Source organism: Rhinatrema bivittatum, chromosome 1 (assembly GCF_901001135.1).
Source record: "Rhinatrema bivittatum chromosome 1, aRhiBiv1.1, whole genome shotgun sequence".
In the NCBI taxonomy this organism is placed as follows: Eukaryota; Metazoa; Chordata; class Amphibia; order Gymnophiona; family Rhinatrematidae; genus Rhinatrema; species Rhinatrema bivittatum.
In genome coordinates this window covers 502,014,039-502,032,787 of record NC_042615.1, presented here as the reverse complement: position 1 = coordinate 502,032,787, position 18,749 = coordinate 502,014,039, and the positions used below count along the sequence as shown (strand labels likewise).

The 18,749-nt window shown below is 44.9% G+C and overlaps 1 protein-coding gene across 2 annotated transcripts in view; it reads left to right on the top strand.

Moving 5' to 3' along the window:
- Positions 1-1,033: 1,033 nt before the first annotated feature.
- Positions 1,034-18,749, top strand: part of LOC115095782 (ras-related protein Rab-7a-like) — a 71,351-nt gene continuing 53,635 nt past the window's right edge. Inside the window, exons 1-2 of one of the 2 annotated variants that reach the window (XM_029609950.1) lie at positions 1,034-1,188; positions 1,835-1,898. In XM_029609950.1, coding sequence (XP_029465810.1) covers positions 1,852-1,898 — 47 coding nt within the window. In that variant the 5' untranslated portion in view covers positions 1,034-1,188; positions 1,835-1,851. Of the gene's footprint in view, positions 1,189-1,235; positions 1,647-1,834; positions 1,899-18,749 lie in introns of those variants that run through there. The other variant, XM_029609958.1, reaches the window with a different exon arrangement.

Here is an 18,749-nt window from a genome sequence, read left to right as displayed (position 1 = left end):
GTGGGAGAGTGAGGGATAAAGCCTGGGATGGGCACAGAGGATCCTCAGCGGTGGGGGAGTGAGGGGTAAAGCCTGAGACGGGCACAGAGGATCCTCAGCGGTGGGGGAGTGAGGGGTAAAGCCTGGGATGGGCACAGAGGATCCTCAGTGGTGGGGGAGTGAGGGGTAAAGCCTGGGATGGGCACAGAGGATCCTCAGCAGTGGGAGAGTGAGGGATAAAGCCTGGGATGGGCACAGAGGATCCTCAGTGGTGGGGGAGTGAGGGGTAAAGCCTGGGACGGGCACAGAGGATCCTCAGCGGTGGGAGAGTGAGGGGTAAAGCCTGGGATGGGCACAGGATTCTTGGCAGTTGAGGGGGCAAGGGATAAATTTGGAGATCAAGCGGGGTTTATAGTTTTACAGTATGACTAGGGTCCTTCATTTTTCAGTTTTGTTTTTTTTTTTTATTTCACTCAGTAATTTATCACGTGTTTATTACAAGAACCAAAACAGGAGAAAGAAAGGACTAATATTTTTTGGGGTAAGTATTATTTTTGCTCTTGTAATAAAACACACGGGTAAATATTCAGCCATTAAGTGGCTAGTTAATTTAGCCGGATACCCACATTCGGCTAACTTAACCGGGATATTCAACGGTGCGGGTAAGCATTTAAAAAATGTGCCTAAGCCATTTAGACGGACAACTTTCCTGTTATCCATCTAAATGGCTTTTCAATATGTTCCCCCATTGATAAATTCCTGGGAAAAAATAAAATAAAAACAGAAAACCAAGGTCCCTACGTATGAAAGAGAAATGGAGCAAAGTGAATGCACTTGGAGGGCTTTATCTGCTTATCTAGTCTACATTTTTATTCTTTTAGCAATTTACAGTTAGGTGAACGGCGTGTCGTCCTTCCACCTGGAAAAAGTGCCAGGTGGGATTTGAAGGCAGCACAAACATGGCCGGACTGACTCATTTCTTTTTTTTTTTTAACACATACATCTTATAGACCCATCCCCTCCCTCGTTCCCTCCCGTCTTCCTCTTCTTCTAATAGCAGGAACCAGGAACTATGAGTTAGCTTCTTGTGCCAACTCTGCAACTGGTGCCTTTTTTTTTTTGTTTTGTTTAATTACTTACGCAGCGCTAACAGCTTAGAGCGAGTTAAAGAGCCGCCTGAAAGCAGCCCAAGAAAGAGAGCGCGGGAAGGTAAGGGGCACAGGAGGCCGTTGGACGGCGGGGAGAATCTGCCAGGCTAGGAAAGCTCCCCCCACCTCCCGCGGGTAGGGAGCAGGGTGCGCGCCAGCGCCAGATGCCGGAACTTTAAATCCTCGGGAGTTTTGTCAGCGAGGCTGGGCCAGTGGAGCGCAAAGTATGTTCGCCAGGGCTCGGCAGGTACAGGAAGCGGCAAGCCGGGTGCCTGAGGGAAAGTAAAAAAAAACGTGTGCAGAAGATTTCGCACAGCGTTCTCGGTTCCACTTTGGAGTCGTCCCAGGCCTGGGAGCGCAACTGTGCCGGTCACAATGGAAACTCTCCGCCCCTCCCCGAAAGATGGGAGGCCAATACCAGATATTCCGGCTGGGCCTTTAAACCCAGGGAGGCCCCGTTCTGCTGCAATTCCAAGGAGGCAGAAGAGTTAAATCAGCGGTGGAGAAAATGTTTACAGAGTTGGGTTTTTAAAAAAAAAATTTTTTTAAGCTAAAACGCAGATTTGACTTGTTTCATTTTAATTTTTAAACATAACGTATATGTAATCGTTTGCAAAGTCTCTGGGTTCCAGGTGCTCTTTGACCCGTGGCCCTTGAAGGCGCTGCCGGGACATGGGGCTCTTACACTCTCTCTTTCTACCCTGCAGGTTTGCTGCACTGTGCCATGTTTAGGAGGTCGCACCTGAAGCTCATTCTCATAGGTAACTCGGGGTAAGTGTGTCTGGCAGCAGTGTAAAGTCACCCCACCCCTTTTTCTGAGATCATGGTGAGAGAATAGGATTAGAGTGCTGAGGTCTGATTCCCCCCCCGGTTCTCACTGATTCTCTGGGTATAACCTCAGTAGGGGGAGGGGGGAGAAAATCAGGGATGAGGGAAGAGGAGGGAGACGTCCTGGGAGTGAGGGGGATAAGGAAAGAACAGGGGTTGGGGGATGGGTTCCTGGTTCTGGGGAAGAGGGGGTCTAGCATCTGGGGAATAGAATCTGAAATCAAGAGAGAGAGAGAGAATGTTAGGAATTATTAGGAAGGGAATGGCAGATAAAACACCGGATGCCATAATTCCTCTGTATCTCTCCGTGGTGAGACCGCACTGTGTGCAGTTCTGGTCACCGCATCTCAAAAAAGATGCACTGGAGAAAGTGAGAGCAGAAGAAGGTGACTAAAATGATAAGTAGCATGAGGAAAGGCTAAAGACGTTAGGGCTGTTTAGTTTGGAGAAAAGACAACTGAGGGGGGATATGATAGAGTTTTACAAAATCATGAAAGGACTTGAACAAGTTAATGTAAATCGGTTTTTTACTCTCTCAGATAATAGGACTAGGGGGCACTCCACGAAGTTTGCAAGTAGCTTATTTAAAACAAATTGAAGAAAATTCTTTTTCACTCAGCGCATAGTTAAGCTCTGGAATTCATTGCCAGAGGATGTGGTTACAGTAGTTAGTATAATTGGGTTTTAAAAAGTTTGGATAAGTTCCTAGAGGAAAAATCCATAAACTGCTATTCATTAATAAGCAATAGTAGCTTGAGATCTAGGTATTTGTGACTTGAATTGGCCACTGTTGGAAACAGGATGCTGGGCTTGATAGACCCTTTGTCTGATCCAGTATGGCATGTTCTTATGTTCTGAATGGGGGGGGGGGGGGAAGAGGAAGAGAAAGCAGGTGCTCTGGTCCTGCCCCTTCTTGCTTTCCCTCTCCAAGCATTTACCCAATGTGGCACACACACACAGCCTCCCCAATACTATCTCCCTTTGCTCTCTCTGTTCCAGACTCTCAACCTCCACTTATTAATGACTGGAGGGGAGGGCTGTAGAGGATTAGAGACTAGTGCTTCTTTGTTTTGCTGTGACTGCTTCAGGCTCACCCCCTCTCTTCCTGCACCCAGCCTGGGAAGGGAGGGGCTGGATCAGGAAGCAGAGGGCAGATCTCTGCTGAGGGAGATTCTGCACAGGCCTAGTGTTCCCATTGACAAATTCAGGCCTGTAAACACAGTTGGATTGTCCTGACTGCTAAAGGAGTCTGAGGCTGCTGCTGCATGGAGGAGAAAAGCCCAACTGCTTACCTGGGGTGCAATTTACCTTTAAATGGGGGGGGGGGGGGGGCTAATGAGAGTTCAGTTATAAAATGGAGCCATTACATAATGGTTTTGTAAATTGGACAGAATTGCTGAACTAAATTTTTGTTTTATTATTTTTTAAGTTTTTTTTCTTCCAATAAGTGTGTTACAAGGAGGAGGCTGTTTAATTCTGATATGGGGTAACCGAGTGGCTGGGAGGTTGGTATTGCAAGGGATGTACAAGGTGCAGAGATTCTTTCATGCTGGAGTTTAATATTCAAGTCATAACATGATTACTTCTCCTTAAACTAAAATATTTCAGTTATTCCTCAGAGTTGGATGTTCTCCGATTTGTCCATTATTTATCCTTATATATCAGTAGATGGGGGTTCTTTGGATAATAGGCAATTACCCTTTCATAAGACCTAGTTTATATTAACTTGAATAACAACTAGACCTTCCTTTTGGTTTCTAGTTGCTCAAGACATTTTGGGTGAGGGATATTTATTTATTTAACGATTTTTATATACCGACGTTTGTTAGAAACATCGCATCGTATCCTGCATGTATCATGTTTTAACATGGGTTGATAATGGTTTTGCTTTTTTTTTTTTTGTTTCAGTATCTCAAAAAGACCACTGGTTGGCATTTTTAAGAGATGTGCGCATTGTAGGTTAATGTGAGAATATGATTTGGGATAAATAGTGTGGGTTTCTGTGATTGGGTAACCAGGGTTTAGCAGGAGTAGAAGTAGGAAAACTTGCCGGGTGGGGCCCTTGTTGGACCCTGCCCTTCTCAGGTCGGGGTGGTGAGGGGGACCCTCCAGGGATGTAGCCACTTGGGGTTGTCAGCCTGCGGCCATGGAGTGTAGAGAGGGGGTTTTTGGTTTTTTTTTTTCCCCTTCTCCTGAGGAAATGTCCGGGGGTTGGGTTGAAGAAGAGGTGGTCCCTCTCCTAGAGGAATTGGCGCTCGGAGAGCAGGAGTGGGGCGGTTCTGAAATGAAGAATGTCCCAAGAGGTCCATTGCGTGCGGATGCCGGGTAAAGCCTACGTGGGAGGGGAACAGACCGTGTGGGAGGTGGAAGACCCAAGAGATGCGAGTAAATGTTTCAGAGCAGAAATTGCATTTTGGCCCCTTTTTGGACGTGGATCATGATATGGGCACGGCAACGGAGTAAAGCCTGTTCCTTAAAAGAGGAGTGTGATAGTTCAGACTGACCCCCGGGATGCAGGGTGGTGTAGAAAGGCCACGGAGTATTAAGGGGAGTGAAATGGGGAGTTGTGAACTGGAGAATCCCATCCCATGGCGATTCTGGGGAGAGTGGAGGGAGATCTAGGAAGGAGGAGGTGGCTTTCAATGTGTCTCTTGAATCCTGCTTGTGTTGGGAGAAGCAGGGATTCTGACTGTTTCATTCCCGTGAATTCTGATGTATTCAGTGTGTAACCTTTTACCCTATGCAAATTAATGCACGGAGCTGCTGGCTGGAAAACCCCAAAATAAAGTTTTTGAAGGTGGTGTTTACGATGCTTTCTTTGAGCCAGCACTGAGGGGGTGGCATGGGGGGAGGTACAGGGAGACCTTCCTGTCAGTCAGAGAGCTCCCACCCCAGCTGTCTCTATTACAGGTCCACTCCACATCTGCATGACCTGATCCAAGAGCCCACTGAACACATCTGGAAACCCTTTGCATCATTTTATGTACCGCAAGCAGAGATGTTATAAATGTTGAAATATCTCTGTACATTTAATGTTGTACCTAAGATTCGTGCCATGTTTCTGTTTAATGCCTTATGTGCTGAAGGAGGAGGGCAGAGTGAGGAGATGTTTACCATCTTGTGCGAATAACAATCAAGACAGTTGGTAAAGATGTTTATGGGGGAGAGGTTGGGGTGGAAAAGAGGGAGGTGGGGGAATGAATGTGTGTAGTTTGTGTTTCTAATTTCCTGTCACTGGATGACAGACTATGTATCAATGATGAATGGGTTTGCAAGTGTGGAGTGAGTGTTTGCAGCAGGGACGGGTGTGTGCCATGCATAGCAGTTTGGAAATTTGCTGACGGTCTGAGACTTTGTTGTGAAGTGACGAGGTTTGGATGAGATCCAGGCTGGGAGAAAATCATTGTCTTTTTGAAACTTGAATTCTTATTTTTGTTGTATTATGGCTAATGTGACAATATATATTTTCAATATTGATGGTTTATATTTTCCAATAAAAAGGAAAGAAGTGCTTGGAACATTTAGGAAATGGAAAACTAATATAGTGTTTATCCAAGAAACACATCTGAATGATCAAGAACATCAAAAATGAAAGAGAGAGTGGATGGAACAATGCTTTTTCTTTTCCTTTACAGGGAAGTAAAGAGAAGCAAGTTTGATTAATAAGAATACTCCTTTTGAAATGGAAAGGCTAAGACAATAATGGGAGATTCATAATTGTTCTAGGCACGCTTTATAGTCAAAAGTAGCATTGTGTAATCTTCATGCTCTAATCAATATTTACAGTTTCTTTTAACTCAATATTAGCAAAACTGGTGCAATGGGATGAATATCAGTGATTGGAGGTGACTTTAATATAACAGATAACCCACACATTGATGTAAACCATAAAGAACACCATAGAATAATGAAAAAGACATTGGAGTGAGTGAGTTTATTTATTTATTTATTTGTAGAGTTTTATATACCATTATTCGGTAGAGCCATCATAACGGTTTACAAAATATGCAATTATCATACAATAGAATGTAATTAAAAGTAATTGTGAACAGTAGAGTTTTGTGAACAATATACATTTTTTCTTAGTAGTTGAGAAACAGTAGAGTGAGGAGAACATTTTCATAAAAACTTAACGTATCAAGTAAGAGAGGAGGGAGGGGTGAAAAAGAGGGTAGGGGGTACATCAGGAGAGCATGAAGAAAGAGGATTATGTATGTGAGTTCGGCTGAGAGCTGGGATGATCAGGTGTCTGATAGTTAGAGTAGAATTTGCGGAATAAAAATGTTTTTAGGTCTTTTTTAAATGTTTTCAAGATGTGCTGGGTCCTCAGTTCTTTGGGTAGGGTGTTCCAAATTTTGGGGGAAGCAATGGAAAATGCTCTTTCTCGTGTAGTTGAAAGATGAGCATCTCTTATGGTGGGGATGTTTAAGTATCCAGCGTTGTTAGAGCGTAGGTTTCTTTGTGGGTTTTGGGGGGTTATGTTTAAGCCTTTTAGTCCATGAAGAACATCGTTTAGGATTTTGTGAATGATGGTCATTGATTTGTAGGTAATTCGTGCAGAAATAGGCAGCCAGTGAAGAGAGGACAAGATGGGTGTTATGTGCTCATTTCTTTTTTTTCCTGTAAGGATTCTGGCAGCAGAGTTCTGCAGTATTTGGAGTGGTTTGAGGGATGATGCAGGGATTATTGTGCAGAGAACTTCAGGTTTTTGATGCGTTTAAATGAGATGAAAACCAGTTTACATTTATTCTCCTGTTCATAACGTATACAATAGGATAGATTATATTCGGAGACACACTTTGCCAACATTGAACTATGCGAAACTGAAGAAATTCCCTTTTCAGATAATGAAGCGATAAAAGTCTAGATTGAATTATTAAAAAAAAAGTGTAAGGAGAGGCAAGTTGGAAAATGAATCCAACAGTATTTAAGTATCAGAAATATGTCACGTATTTGAGAAATGCATGGGAAGATTATAAACTGCATTATCAGGCTATTACTTTCTGGAGCACAGCTAAAGTGGTACTAAGAGGAGAAATTATTGCATATCGGGCTCATCAGCATACGATAAGGAACAGTGAAACAGCAGAGCTACACAAGAGATTACAGGAACTAAAGCAAGCAGATGTGCAAACCTTAGCAAATGATACAAAAAAGGAAATGTCAACAATAAAACATGCTGATTAACTTACTAGATATTAAAGCAGCAAGGAGCTTACAGTTCTTTAAAATATAAATGACATCAGTGGGGTAGTAAAACAGGTAAACTACTAGCCAGTCTGGCAAAGAATGAAAAAAGGAAAAATGTAATAACCAAGATAATCTAGCAAGGTCAGCGACCAAATTCGACATCAAAGAAAGCTGAAGCATTTGAACAGTATTACAAAATTCTACATTTTAAAGTCCTTATTGTGTTTAAATTGCATGGGTTTGTTTGTTTTTTTTTAAGGGGGTTGGTATTTCCTCAGTCGACAGAGGATCAATATCTTCTGTTGGAGGCCCCTATAAAAGAATTAGAAATAAGAAAGCGATATCACAATTAAGATTGACAAAATCACTTGGGCCTGATGGATTTGGGCCAGAATTCTATAAAATACTATGTGATTTTATACTACCACGCGAAAGACGTCTATCAAGAGTCTGGGAATGTAGGGCATTTTGAGAAGGCTCAAAGCAACTTTCATTATGATATTGAAGTTGGGGAAAAACCTGGAGCATATAGACCTATCTCCTTGTTAAACCAAGATAGTAAGATACACTCTGCTGTTTTGGCCAGTAGTATTAAACAAATTATTCACAAAGACCAGACTGGATTTGTATAGGGAAGATATTCAGTGGCTATTATAAAAGTCTTTAAGATCATGAGAGGTCTTGAACGAGTAGATGTGACTCTGTTATTTACACTTTCGAATAATAGAAGGACTAGGGGGCATTCCATGAAGTTAGCAAGTAGCACATTTAAGACTAATCAGAGAAAATTCTTTTTCACTCAACGCACAATTAAGCTCTGGCATTTGTTGCCAGAGAATGTGGTTAGTGCAGTTAGTGTAGCTGGGTTCAAAAAAGGTTTGGATAAGTTCTTGGAGGAGAAGTCCATTAACTGCTATTAAATCAAGTTTACTTAGGGAATAGCCACTGCTATTAATTGCATCAGTAGCATGGGATCTTCTTGGTGATTGCCAGGTTCTTATGGCCTGGATTGGCCACTGTTGGAAACAGGATGCTGGGCTTGATGGACCCTTGGTCTGACCCAGCATGGCAATTTCTTATGTTCTTATTAACTTCTATTCAGATTTTTAAGAGAAGTAACAAAGAGGCCGATGCAATATTAGATGCGAAAAGTGGGCGCTGACTTTTCAGCGCCCACTTTCTTAAACAAATTAGGGGGTCGCGCTACCGGCGGTCTGCCGGTTATGAAAACAAACGCCGAGCATATCAGCATCGGTCTTCAAAGCGGCTGGCAGAGGTTCTTTTTTTTTTTAACTTTTTTTTTCAGTGCGCTCAGCGATAAAAGTGCATCTGAAATGATGGGATTGCTTGTAAATGGAGAATTGACTCGGGCGTTTGAACTGCTTAGGGGGGATCTGGCAGGGGTGTCCTATATCGCCTTTACTAACTCTAGAACCTCTGGTGATAAAATTAAGAGGAATGACATCTTTCCAGGGAATTGAGACTGGAGACAAGAGGACTTAAAATGAGCCTATTTGCAGATGATAAGCTTCTTTATATTAGCAATCCAAATAACTTTTTATCTAAAATCATTCTGATTATGGAGAGCTTTGGGGCATTCTCTGGTCTCAAGATAATCTATACGTAGTCTGAAGTTTTGCTTTTAGATAATATTTTAAAAGAAATTTGGCAATGCCCTTTTCCATTGAAATGGTTAAAAGATAATATTAAACATTTGGGAATAAGTGTTGGGTTTGTGGCATAATGTGGACTCTTGGTTGAAGTGGCGATAACTCTCCCACGGAGAGGGGCCCCGTGGGGAACCACAACAATAGGCAAGACTTAATAGCAAGCGGACACAGAGGAAAGGAAGCTTTATTATACTGCTGTGATAAAGATGATCCTTGTCTGAGGAACGGACAGTGCTGTAGTCCAGCAATATCACAATATAAGGCTCCAGATAGTCTCCGCAGTGATGTAGTTGATGATCTCACCCAGATGTAGCGAAGGTCCGGTAGTGTTCCGCAGCGCGGGATAGGCTGTGAACCTGAAGGATGGAGCGAGGAGATCTTAGAGCGTAGTAGTACTCGCTGGGTAGCAGCGATATTAGCTTCCTTCAGTAGTCTAGTGAAGAGAAGGACCCATGGTCCGAGGTGCAGGATACCCAGCGCAGGATAGGCCCTTGAGGAGCGAGTACCTAGGAGCACTGAGAGTACCTGAAATAAAGCAGACAAGACCCCCGAGGGGCGGGTATCCTGAAGATTAGGCTGAATAACCCCGGAGGGCGAGTAAAAGCGAGGAGCCCCCGAGGAGCGGGTACCCAGAGCTTGAGTAGGTAGCGAAATACCCCGGAGGGTAGTGAGGAATCCAAGCGAGCAGCTTAGAAGCGGTCAGAGTAGCAAAACCGAAGTCCTTGCTAACTTGATGAATTGGAGCGGAGGTTTAAATACCCGGAGGTACTGACGTCATGCGGTGGGGCCGCCCCCGAGGTTCCCGCCATGACGTGTTTAAGAACGTGGGCAGCGTGCACGCGCGCGCCCTAGGAGGCCTCAGGAAGAAGCTTGGCGGACGGGGACGCCCATGCTGGCTCGGAGACGCTGAGGGGTTCGGCAAACAGCAACGGAGGCAGCCATCCTTCCGAAGGAGGAGGAGAAAGGTAAAAGAGAGGTGAGGCAGAGCGGTCGCAGCTGTTTGCGACCGGACGCAACAATAAAAACTGGGAAAAATATTAAGGACGTGAGTGCTCTTAATATACAGAAAACTTTTTTAGATAATGTTATTACTGGATAAATGGAAAATGTTGCCCTTATTGCTTATGGGTAGGTGTGCTTTGGTAAAAAGGATGATGCTATCGGGGATGGTAACTTTCAAATAGTTGTGTGCGTTTGCCAGCCTGCGGCCAGGGACGTGGCTATTTTATAACATATGCAAGTGTGTGTGCGAATGGTATAACAATCTGACCGCGTGCAGATATACGTGCAATTTTAAGTGAGTATGCGCAGATGCCACTACTATCACAATACTGGGGGGATTTTAATGTACATGCGCACCAATGCCATTATTAGTTTTCCCCTTTTGTTTCCAGTTCACCCAGATAAGGGATAGGACTTCCAAACCCCCCCTAGTGTAATATCCTGCCTTTTTCCCTGTTAGCCCCGACCCTTAAAACCCCACAGACATACCTAGATGTTTTTATTTTATTAGTTACACCACATCCATAGCAGAAGTACATTTACGTGAGCAAGTACTTACACGCTGGTTTCATTGTGAAATCGAGGAACACCCCATGCCCCACCCCCTTTTATTGAAACTATTTATTTGTAGGGTTGTGCATTCGTTCGGGACGAATTAGGCAATTTCAACAAAACCCAAATGAATTTTTCCCAAAATGGTAGTGCGCACTAACCCAAAATTCGGCTCCCCCCGAAAACGAAGCTTTGCACATCACTATTTATTTGTGCGTGTAGTGGGAGATACGGGTGTACTCGGGCGGCTTTTAAAATCCTCCCGGTGCATGCTGACCCGGCATTCGCGTATCTCCCGGTTTTGGCGAGCATCAGGCTTTTAAAGTTCCCTTTTAAGGTTTTATATCCTTTTCAAATGCCTGCATGGGTTAAAAAGAGACATCCAGATTTTCAAGTCCAATATTACTTCTTTTATATGGTGTAATAAAAGAGCATGGAGTTAAAACAGAGAGGAATTAAATAACGTTTTCTGTTTTTTTTTTGTTTTTTTTTAAGGAATGTTGATTTTCTGGTGGATTTAGGAAGATCTCTTTTATTACACCATGTTAACCAAAACTGAACCCTCCATTGCTCTGATATTTTAATTCATTTCATATGTAGTAAATTTATTGTCCATTAAGATTAAATCAATTCTGTGAGTAAAGATTCCTGATCATATTTATTATCTCTTTACTTACTCATACACAAATCTTAACAAACATGCTATGTTATACATTCTTAAATCAGGTAACACCAGTCCCCTCAACTTCTTTGTTTCCTCAACAGATTCAAAACAGATTGTAGAAAGTACTTTTTTACTCTGTGCACAATCAAGCTATGGATCTGTTGCTAGAGGACACGATCAAGGTGGCTTGCATAGTGGGTTTTAAAAGAGGTTTAGACAAGTTCCTGGAGAAAAAGTCCATAACACATTATTAGCCAACAAGACTAAAGAAAACCATTGCTGTCCCAGGGACTGAGTAAGAGGAATTTAGATCTACTTTCTGGGACCTGCCAGATACTTGTGACCTGGATTGGCCACTGTCAGAGGCAAGATGCTGGGCTCAATAGTCCTTGGTCTGACCCAGCATAGCAATTCCTGTGTTAGATAAATTCCAAAAGCAAAAGGTTGGAGTAAATAGCCACACTCAATGTGAAATCGCAAAAAATAGGAGGCGTATGGAGAAAATGAGGGTTCTTATCCACTTTAGAAGTTTCTTCATTCAACTTATTAAGCAGGCAACTCCGCGTGTACAAGCAGTCCAAGTAAACAATTTTCATTTCATTTTTTTGAATTAAAAAAGTTTCTTCAAGTGGATAAGAACCCTCATTTTCTCCATACTTCTCCTATTTTTGCGAATTCTTATGTTAGATCATTTGGTTCATGAAACAGAGTTCTCATGTCAGCAGTTAAGAGAGAAATATGATATTCCAATCACTTTTTTTGCTTATCTACAAACTCGCCATTATTGTCATGAAGTAAGGATAACTTATAGTATATAATAAGTAATGAAATGGAAGAATTATTTTAGAATACTACTAGTTAAATCAATAAAATAGCTATATGGTATACTATGTTAAAGGAGGTTATGAATACCACTTCTCGTCAAAGATTGATTTCTGGAGGGCAGATTTTGGAGAAGTATTTACTATTGCAGAGATCCAACAGATGTTTTCATTAATTTATAAAACATTGTCACCAGTAGATATGAGAGAGAGTTTAAATTGTATAAGTCACAGAATATATATTTTCAGAATCAGGGGAGCCGAAATGCATCTATTTGAATTGGATTTATGTGAAAAATGTAATTACTTCCAGGGAAATTATATCATATGTTCATAAATTGAGTTTTTTGGTGGAAATAATTGACTGTTTAGAAAAAATACTGAGCTGTTTAATAATATAGTCAAATAAATTGATTTATAAGGGGCCACCTGATAACAGCAGATGCACCAGAGCTGAGCTCCTCCGGAGAAGGGTACAAAATCCTTATTTTGTTGGTAATAACTGTTTTCCCAGAGTATCAAAGATGACTAAAGACCCTTGCCTGCCATTTGGAGGGAATAGCCTGGGAAAATAAAACGGCCGCCCAAGAAACAATATACCAGGAAAAATTATGAGGCCAAGGAGCAGGTCGCAGAGAATGACTGACTTGTGCCTTCTACCTCCTATGATTCAAAGAAAATGTTGCAGATTATGTTTCCCTGTATGTACCCGGATCAGTCCAGACCATGGGTTAAGCCCCCATTCCAGCAGGTGGAGCAGACCAAAGTTCTAAGGGCAGCCCATATAAGGACGGAACCCACCCTGGAACCCTCAGTATTTGTCTGTCTCCAGCAGGTGGAACAGCTCACCCTTTGGTTCCCTGTTTAGCTTGCCCTCTGTGTTTTCTTTCCTCTCCTTTCTCTGGGGCAAGCTCACGCAAGTACTCTTTTAATTTACTTCTTAATTTTTAAATATATATTAAAAAAAAAAAAAAAAGATTTTTTTTTTTCTCTGACTGACTGTGTCAGGGCAGACAGTTCTGTCTCCCTCGCTCTTGGGGTTCCTAGGGGGGCTTTGCCCCTTGATTTCTGTCAGCTTAGGTTCCCTTCCTGGTGACCTAGTGTGGGTGATACTGGTGGTGCATGTCCCTCTTCCCACGTTTTGTTTCTGCTGCCGTGCCCCAAGATGCCCATACCTCGGTGGAGTTTCAGGGAGGATTATTATACCCCTGCCTCTGTGAATGCAATGAATAATAATAATAATAATAATGTGAATAAACTGTTTTTGTTTTCCCAAGCTTTCACAGAATATATTTTTTACTTGTCTTTGTTTAAATAAAAAAAAAAAAAAGGCAGCAGTTTGATTTTGTGAGGAGTGAGCGGGGTTCAATCTCCCGCCCAGCTCCTCAGGGGCTCCCAGTTCAGCTGTTTTCAATTAGCTTTGCAGCCGCTTTCCTGCTCCATGTCACGGCCACCTTTTTGTTTAGCTTGTGGAGAGTCGGCCTCCCGATTTGAGTCAGATTCTCTCTCAGGGAGGGGGAGGGGGGTGGGATCCCCCCACCCCCCTCCCCCCGTGAAAAATTCTGCCCGGACCCGTTTTTCCTCTGATTTTTGTCCTTTTAATGCATGAATCTTACTTGGCCAGTTTACAGAGGGAGGTGGACCCCCCCCCCCCCAATTGTTCCCCTTCCTCCGAAACCTGCTCTTTTTCCTGTGCCGTCCCCTGATGTTCCGGACCCTCTGGGCCTGGTTAGGGTTCATATGGTCCCGGGTGCTCCCCCTCCCCCGGTGGACCCCCCCACCCACAGCCTCCTTTAGACCCGCTTGACCTAGGGGACGATGATACCACGGCTCAAGCCCCCCCCCCACTAGAGGGCGACTATCCCCGTGTCCTGCGCTTATTTCAGCGAGAGGAACTGGAGCCTCTTATTCCCTTCGTTCTCCAGAAACTGGGAACTGAAGCCCCACCAGATGATTCTGTGGCGGCAGCGATGGCACCAAACGCGGACCCGGTCCTGGTGGGACTCGGGCGTTACCGCGTACTTTCCCGTTTCATCCAATGCACCGTTTGCTTCTCCTACGGTAATGGGATTCCCCAGAGACAGGGCTTCGAGTTGGTAGGGCTATGGATAAGCTATACCCGCTCCCTGAGGACTGCCTGGACATGTTAAAGATTCCTAAGGTAGATTCTTCTGTCACCGTGGTGACGAAACGTACCACCATTCCTGTTGTGGGCGCTACAGCATTACGGGATGTGCAGGACCTTAAGCTTGAATTTTATTTGAAACGCATCTTTGAAGTTTTGGCTCTCGGAGTCCGGGCGACTATTTGCAGCAGTCTCAAGCAGCGGGCAAGCCTTAGGTGGATGCAACAGTTACTCAGCACCCAGGACCTCCCGTTTGCAGAGGCTGAGCAAGCTGAACACTTGGAGGGCGCTATAGCCTATGGTGCGGATGCCCTCTATGACTTGCTTCGTGTCCGGGCAAAGGCTATGGTTTCTGCGGTCTCGTCCAGATGTCTTCTCTGGCTACGTAATTGGTCTGCTGATACGTCTTCAAAAGCTCAGTTGGGCACTCTTCCTTTCAAGGGCAAGTTGCTTTTTGGTGAGGACCTGGAGCAGTTTATTAAATCCTTGGGTGAGAACAAGGTCCACAAGCTGCCAGAGGACTGTCCCAAACAGTTGAAGTCCTTTTTTTTTTTCTGACTCTCACTCGCTTTAGGGGAAACTGCCGTTACGGCACCAGGGCTTCCCCAGGGGTGGTGTCTCCAGGTCCCAGTCTTGGTCCCATTCCTTTTGCGGCCATCGAGGCTTCCAGGATGGCCATCAGCAACACACGACCACTAAGTCAGCTCCCCAATGAGATTCGGCCGGTCCATTCCTCCGAATGAAACTTAGGTGGACATCTTTCTCTGTTTCTCGAGGAGTGGGCCAAAATCACATCTGATCTCTGGGTCCTCGAGGTGATAGAACACAGCTACGCGTTAGAGTTTGCCAGGGACCTGCCGGATCTATATATCGTGTCGCCTTGCGGCCGTTCCAAGCGACCTGTGGTCTGTCACACCCTGTTGAGACTTCAGGATTTGGGGGCGATCCTTCTGGTACCGGTGCAAGAACAGGGCGCCGGCCAGTATTCAATTTACTTTGTTGTTTCCAAAAAGGACGATTCCTTTCGCCCCATCCTGGATCTCAAAAGGGTCAATCGGGCCCTCAAGGTGCCCCGTTTCAAGATGGAAACCCTGCGCGTGGTGTTTGCGGCGGTCCGTCCCAGCGAGTTCCTCGCTTCCCTCGATCTGACAGAGGCTTATTTTCACATCCCCATCTGTTGGGAACATCAAAGATTCCTTCGCTTTCAGATCCTAGACCAGCACTTCCAGTTCCGGGCCCTTCCCTTCGGTCTCGCCACCGCTCCCCGCACCTTCACCAAGATCATGGTAGTCATTGCGGCAGCTCTCTGACAAGAAGGGATTTTAGTCCATCCTTATCTAGACGATTGGTTGGTAAGGGGCAAGTCTGCTGCCCTCTGCACGCACGCGATAAACAGAGTTTTAGCCCTACTCGCATCTCTCGGCTGGATAATCAACTATTCCAAAAGCAATCTTCAGCCCTCACAAGAGCTGGAATTCCTTGGTGCTCTTTTCAACACTCGGGTCGGGAAAGTTTTTTTTTCTTTCGGACTCGCGGACTCTCAACCTGATCGATCAGTTGAACACTTTTGTCTCTCTACCGCTTCCCACGGCATGGGATTACCTGCAAGTTTTAGGGACCATGGCTTCCATGATCGATCTCGTCCCCTGGGCGTTTGCTCATATGCGTCCTTTACAGAAAGCATTGTTATCCCGTTGGAAACCGATGTCCGAGCAGTACCAAGAGGTTCTCCCTCTCTGACTCTACCATAGCCAATATACAATGGTGGTTCTTCCCGGCACATCTTCTCAAGGGGATGCCTCTTTTGACTCCCTCTTGGGTCATTGTGACGACAGATGCCAGCCTCTCTGGTTGGGGGGCTGTCTGCCAATCTCAAATGACTCAAAGTTTCTAGTCCCTCTCCCAGTCTCTGTGGCACATCAATCGTCTAGAAGCCCGAGCGGTTCTCCTGGCTCGCATATTTTTTTTCTTCCTCTGATTCGCCACAAAGCGGTCCGGGCGCTATTGGACAATTCCACCACGGTGGCTTACATAAATCGACAGGGGGGGACTCGAAGTCATCTAATAGCGCTAGAGGCCAGCAAGCTCTTTCTCTGGGCAAAGAGGCACTTGGATCGCCTGGCGGCCTCCCACATAACAGGCAAGGAGAATATTCAAGCCGACTTCCTCAGTCGACAACATCTTGATCCCGGCGAGTGGGAGCTGTCAGAAGAAGCGCTGGACCTAATCGTGCACAGGTGGGGTCCCCCTCACCTGGACTTCATGGCGACACTATCCAACGCCAAGGCTCCCCGGTTCTTCAGCCGGTGGAGGGAGCATTGTTCGGAAGGTGTGGATGTGCTGGTTCTTCTCTGGCCCTTCGACGTTCTTCTCTACGTATTTCCACCGTGGCAAACAGTGGGGAAGGTTCTACGGAGACTAGAACTCCATCGCGATCCGGTCATTCTCGTGGCCCCCGAATGGCCCCGACAGCCGTGGTTCACAGATCTGGTGAATCTCACTGTGGACGGACCTCTTTGTCTCGGTCACCTGTCCCATCTTCTGCGGCAGGGTCCCGTATTTTTCGACCAGGCGGATCGCTTCTGTCTAGCAGCATGGCTTTTGAATGGAGACGTTTGAGACGAAGAGGATATAAGGATGAAGTTATTGCCACACTCCTCAGATCTCGCAAACAGTCTACATCGCTTACCTACGTCTGGGTCTGGAAGGTTTTTGAAAACGTCTGCAAGGAGTTGAGTGTTTCGGCACATTCGCCTTCGGTTGCGGTTATTTTCACTTTTCTTCAGCATGGTCTCTCCAAGGGTCTTTCAGTTAGCTCCCTGCGAGTTCAGGTTTCGGCTCTTGGTTCCCTCCTGGGCTCTATCAAAGGTCGGGCAGTCTCCTCTCATCCGGATGTTGTACATTTTCTCAGGGGTGCTAAGCACCTGAAACCGCCTGTCCGGTCTATTTGTCCTTCGTGGAGTGTTAAACTTGGTTCTTCGAGTTCTTTGTTCGGCACCGTTCGAGCCTCTCCGTTGAGCCACTCTCAAAGTCTTGACTCTCAAGACTGTCTCCTTGGTCGCTATTTGCTCTGCCAGGAGGGTGTCTGAGCTTCAAGCTCTATCCTGTAGAGACCCTTACTTGCGTTTTTCGGACTCTGGCGTCTCTTACCTAAGGTTGTTTCGTCTTTTCATGTTAACCAGTCTGTGGAACTTCCTGCTTTTTCGCCAGAGGATATCGCGGCATTTGGTAATAGTGATCTTTGTTGTCTCTGTCAAACGAGTCTTATTGCACTATCTTGAGGTCACTAATGATTTTCGGGTTTCCGATCACCTTTTTGTCCTGTGGAGTGGACCCAACAGGGGGAAGCAAGCTTCTAAGTCTACGATCACTTGCTGGTTGAAGGAGGTGATTTCTTCGGCCTACATTTGCAAGGGCCGACCAGTTCCTGAAGGCCTAAAAGCTCATTCTTTACGTTCTCAAGCGACTTCTTGGGCGGAGTTTCAATCAGTGTCGCCGCAAGAAATATGTAGGGTGGCTACGTGGAAATCTCTTCAATCTTTTGCTCGTCACTACCGACTCAATGTTCAGGCTCCAGCCTTTGGTTCCTTTGGTCGGCAGGTGCTTCGAGCGGGACTGTCTGGGTCTCACCCTCTGTAGGGAAGCTTTGGGACAACCCATGGTCTGGACTGATCCGGGTAAGTACAGGGAAAGGAAAATTAGTTCTTACCTGATAATTTTTGTTCCTGTAGTACCACGGATCAGTCCAGACACCCGCCCATTCTTCTGGCCGCTCAAATTTTCTTCCTATTATTTTTGAGTTTTTCCTTCTTATAGGACTCTCTCTTTTTTGATCCCTGCATCATCTTCCTGGAATCTACTAATAGGCACCGGAATCATCGTTACGATGATCGGGGGTAGATATACAAGAGCGTTTAGTTACACAGTTCATTCAATTGTTCTGTTATTTTGTTGGTTTAAATTAAATTACTAGTTATCCTGTTACTTGCTTGATCTTGTATTTTCTGCTTTGACAATGGTTTTACTGAGGGTTCCAGGGTGGGTTCCGTCCTTATATGGGCTGCCCTTAGAACTTTGGTCTGTCTCCACCTGCTGGAACGGGGGCTTGATCCGTGGTACTACAGGAACGAAAATTATCAGGTAAGAACTAATTTTCCTTTGAGTCTTTCTCAGAGAAACTCAGTTCCAGCATAACTACAAAGCTTGGAGTGCTGGTTGAAAAGGTCTCAGAATTGGTGGCCTTGGTCCAAGACAATTGTACGTGTATTGAAGCGACTGAAAATCAGGTGGAGGAGCTTGAGGATTCCCTGCCTGGAGCCCAGCACAAGTTGGATTATTAGAGAGGCATCTGTTGGAGGCAACGGATTAAATGGATGATTTAGAAAATAGGGGCCATCGAAGGAACCTGGAGTAGGTTTCCTGAAGGGGAAGAAGGCTCTGATCCGATTTTTCTTTTTTTTTGCATTGGATTCTAGAGGTGCTTGGTTTATCCATGAAAGGTGACCGGATTAAGATTGAGAGAGTCCACAGGGCTCCCCACCCCAGGATCAGGAATCAGGCCACGATCAGATCCTTGATGCAGTCCACAAGAGAAGTAAAGTTCTCTACAAGCAGCAGTCTGCATCTTTCTTTCATGATTTTTTGGTCACATTGGCACAACTCCACTCTCTTCTTTTACAATCAAAAGACTAAGACATTGCAGCCTGAAATATGCACTTGTGTATCCAGCAAAGCTTAAAGTGTTGATGGTGCTTGACAGAAGTTCAATTC